The sequence below is a fragment of the Amphimedon queenslandica genome, unplaced genomic scaffold, assembly GCF_000090795.2.
Source record: "Amphimedon queenslandica unplaced genomic scaffold, v1.1 AMPQUscaffold_13163, whole genome shotgun sequence".
Classification (NCBI taxonomy): Eukaryota; Metazoa; Porifera; class Demospongiae; order Haplosclerida; family Niphatidae; genus Amphimedon; species Amphimedon queenslandica.
Genome location: NW_003546601.1, coordinates 88,616 through 92,624, shown reverse-complemented (window position 1 = coordinate 92,624; position 4,009 = coordinate 88,616). Strand labels below are relative to the sequence as shown.

The 4,009-nt window shown below is 37.0% G+C and overlaps 1 protein-coding gene across 1 annotated transcript; it reads left to right on the top strand.

Moving 5' to 3' along the window:
* Positions 1-764: 764 nt before the first annotated feature.
* LOC109584805 (espin-like) lies at positions 765-3,102 on the top strand. Its single transcript, XM_020000681.1, has 3 exons — positions 765-2,334; positions 2,584-2,657; positions 3,040-3,102. Exons 1-3 carry the CDS (start codon positions 1,359-1,361, stop codon positions 3,100-3,102), a joined length of 1,113 nt encoding a protein of 370 aa, XP_019856240.1. The 5' UTR covers positions 765-1,358.
* The last annotated feature ends 907 nt before the right edge of the window (positions 3,103-4,009 follow it).

The following is a 4,009-nucleotide window of genomic DNA, read 5'->3' as shown; positions in this document are numbered from 1 at the left end:
TCAGGACTCCAATTCTACGAGACTCGTCTCTATCATCACTATCACTATCACTGTTGGTCTCAGGAACAGAGAGAGACACAAAACCTTTCTCTTCTTCATCGTAAAGCATCGGAGAACTGAGCCTCTGAGTGTGTGTAGCTAAAAAACAAAATTAAATTAATTGTTCTAATTTAAGCAGGGATATTAAAATTAAAGTGAAATATAAATAAATTAATACCATTATTGAACAATACGTTAATTAAATGCTAAAATTAGTACTTGTGTAATCGACTAAATAAAATCTGTCTGGATTGCACATTAGTGGGTTGTTGTACAGTTATTGGTTGTACCAATTATTAATTCTGAATGTGGTTCGACCTTATCCATTTTGTATAAAGATGGATTTATAATACCATATAGCCAGAAAATATGGCGGAGAATTAAATTTGGCGGATTGGCAGTTCAAAATAAAACCACCAATAATAAATGCCATTATTATGGGTGGGTTCATTATACTAAAAATGGCAGTATTTCTCACTATTTCAGTCACAAAGTCAATACTGTGGGCAAGGACTGCCAAGGAGCAGCTTCAAGAAGAGCCGAGTGTGCTTAAAGAAAAGACAAGATAGTAAACCACCAAATTAAATGACCGCCAATATTATATTTAGGCAGTTTTGATACAAAACAGTCAAAGTTTTAGACAGCCAAATTTTTCGGCTACACGGTATTGTACTAGTCTTAAAATTACATTGGCACTGAAGTTGAATTCAGTTACACTCTTTAAAGCATGCATCAAAAGGTCAAACCACCCCATGAGTTTCTTAATCAGCAATTTATTTAATTTCTTAATTTCAAATGATCATGGTAACACTAATACTTTAAACAGGTGCTACCTCCTTTGTCCCATTACTCATTGTTACATGTACCACTAGAGATCTGTTGGAAGAAGCTTGAGACTGTACAGTAGTGTAGGTTATCAGAGGAGGGGAGGAGGAGGAAAGGAAGAGGAGGAGCTGAGGGAGGTACTTATAGCTAGTGATTTGAAGAGTAAGAATACATAAAGTACTCATTTATTAGAGACAGGAGGGAAGGGAAACTGAATAATCTTATGACAAGTTATGTGATGATTATAGGAAAGGATTGGGCAAATACTATGATATTAAAAATTATGAGATTTTAGAGAAAAACATGACTACAAGATACGTTATTTAAAACTATTGTTATTTCTATAAATATAAAGCAGATTGCTGAAGATGTAGGTGTCCATATTATCCTTTCTATTTCTGTTTCTATTTTGTGTGTGCGTGTTTGTATAGTGTATAAATAATGGTTTCCCATTCCTAATATGGTATCAATGAATCTAATTAACTAATCACAAGATGTCGTTAGAGGACAAGTGTTGGGATGCGTTTAGGAATAGAGATCATAAAGAAGCTGTTCGCTTACTACCATTAGTAAAGGAACCAAAGAAAATTAAAGGACTATACATAGTATGGGATAATATAAGTTTACTTCATTGGTCTTCAAGGCATGGTTGGTTAGATATTACAAAAGATCTCATCACTAAATATCACTGTGATCCACAGGAAAGAGATAGTGGAGGTCAGAACTGTCTTCATTGGGCTTCACAAGGTAGTCATGTTGATGTGATGAGATATCTCATTGATGAGTGTCACTGTGATCCAATGGATACTACTGAGAGTGGATACAATGTTCTTCACTATGTAACCTTTAACAGATCACTTGATGCCATAAAGTACTTGATCAATCATCATCACTGTGATCCAATGGCTACTAACAATAGGGGTGAGACTGCCATTCACTGTGCTGCTAGGCACATTGATAGTGTAAAGTATCTCATTAAAGAGTGTCACTGTGATCCAATGACTACTAACAATGATGGTGAGACTGTTCTTCATAAAGCAGCTGGTATAAGCAACTCACCTGATGTAATCAAATATCTAATTAATGAGTGTAATTGTGATCCAATGGCTCTTGACAAGAAGGGGTGGACACCACTTCACAATGCTGCTCGTTGGGGTCATTCTGAAGCTATTGAATGTTTACTATCAACTGGTAAATGTGATCCATTAGCTAAAGACAATCAGGGAAAAACACCATTACAACTAGCTAAAGAGGCAAAGCAGAGAGGTGGGACTACTACTCTTCCTATCTTTAAGAAGTTTGGTGATATAAAATCATCTCATCCAATTGATTCTTATGTTAACGTCCTCCTTGTGGGTAATCCTGGAGCTGGTAAAAGTACACTTAGTAATGTCATCAATGAGACAGCTACTGGTTCTATTGTTCTTGGTTCCTTTAGAAATGTTGGAGGGGTGGTGCCTTGTACTGCTGGTATCATTCCTTATAAACTACAACACAGGACACTGGGCAACATCATTCTTCATGATTTTGCTGGTCATTCTGAATACTACTCAAGTCACAGTGCTGTCATTGAAAATCTGTTACAAGGTTCTGGTGGTGTGTTCCTAATAGTAGTCAATATATTGGAGAAGGAACCAGTCAAACAGCTTCATCAGTGGCTAACAGTTGTCAGAAATGAAGCACAGAAAGCTCTTAATCAATGCCACGTTATTTTAATAGTCAGTCATGTGGATGAGACATTTACTAATCCTTTTGAAAGGAGAAGGAAAAAGGAAGGATTAAAGGAAATTATTGTAAGGGAAAGGTGTGATAGTATCTTCTTAGATTGTCGTAAGCTTGGTGGGAGTGGTGTGGATTCCTTCTTTAATAAGTTGTCTAGTGCCTGTGGGTCCATTCGTAGTACAAGTGGAAGGAATTTGAGTCTTTATTGTCACATGATGTATGGTCTACTGGAGGAAAGGAAAGAGAATATACTGACCCTCTCTGATGTAACATTTGCTACTGAGGACAATAATGATTATAATTTATCAGATAAGAGAGAAGATGTCTTGGATGCTCTTGATTCATTGCACTCAACTGGTTTGATCAGTGTTCTTAAAAGTGAAGACAAGGTATGGGTTGTTGTGAATAAGGGTATACTTCTGACTGAGGTGAATGGGATTCTCTTTGCTCCAGAAACATTTAAAGAACGTGTTGACATTGCTAGCAATACTGGTATTGTTAGTGTGTCTCGTCTGACTAGACTTTTCCCTAAATATGATCCTGACATGTTGATCTGTTTCCTAAAGAACATGGAGCTCTGTCAACAAATGAATGATCCATCTTTCCTAAGAATGACAAACCTCCATCAGTTAGCAGTGGAAGAGGAGGAGGAGGGAGGGACAGAAAGAAGAGGAGAAATGTTGTTGTTCTTTCCATGTCTTTTGTCTACTGATAGACCTGATGAGATGACTAGTCAAGTGTACCAGTTTGGTTGGTGTCTACAGTGTACTAGTAAACATCATTTCTTTCCTCCTCGATACTTCCATGTCCTCTCATTACGTCTTGCTTACAAAATGGCTATACCTCAAGAAGATGACAAGTTAAATCGTTACTGTAAATTTTGGAAGAATGGATTTTATTGGTCTAATGGTCATGGTGTAGGATCACTGGTAGAGATTGTGGATGAGAGCCAGTGTGTACTAGTAATGATGTCCTGTGAGAAAGGTTACAGTGACAATATGGTGTCTCTAAGAAGAGATGTGATAGGAGAGGTAATGAGTGTTTATAAAGAATCCTGTCCCAGTCTAGAGGTAAAAGAGTTAGTTATTGATCCTAAAGAACTAGCCTATCCTGTGAATACACCAAGAGAAAGGACAGTGTATAGTGTAAAAGCTGTACTCTCAGCAGTAGTTGAACAACGACCATTTCTTGTTACCACTGGTACTACATGTACAAAATTGAAGAAGATCCTACCTGATGAATCATTATCAGATATTAGTAACCTGTCACTATTAGGAGGGCGTGACATTAAGGTAAGAATTAACACACACAAACTGTTTGATACATTAAAGGTGAGTTCAGAATATTTGCGTTGCGACTGGAAGTGCTGTATAATGCAATGGGTGAACGCAAGAATAGAACTCTGCTCTATTGTTGCGTTTAT

What these genes read in the sequence shown, in the direction of transcription:
- LOC109584805 (XM_020000681.1), top strand. Translation starts at nt 1,359, where the DNA reads ATGTCGTTAGAGGACAAGTGTTGGGATGCGTTTAGGAATAGAGATCAT. An exon ending in GGTGGTGCCTTGTACTGCTG is followed by an intron (nt 2,335 to 2,583) that starts GTATCATTCCTT and finishes TTATTTTAATAG; the next exon opens with TCAGTCATGTGGATGAGACA. An exon ending in AAGGATTAAAGGAAATTATT is followed by an intron (nt 2,658 to 3,039) that starts GTAAGGGAAAGG and finishes TCTTTGCTCCAG; the next exon opens with AAACATTTAAAGAACGTGTT.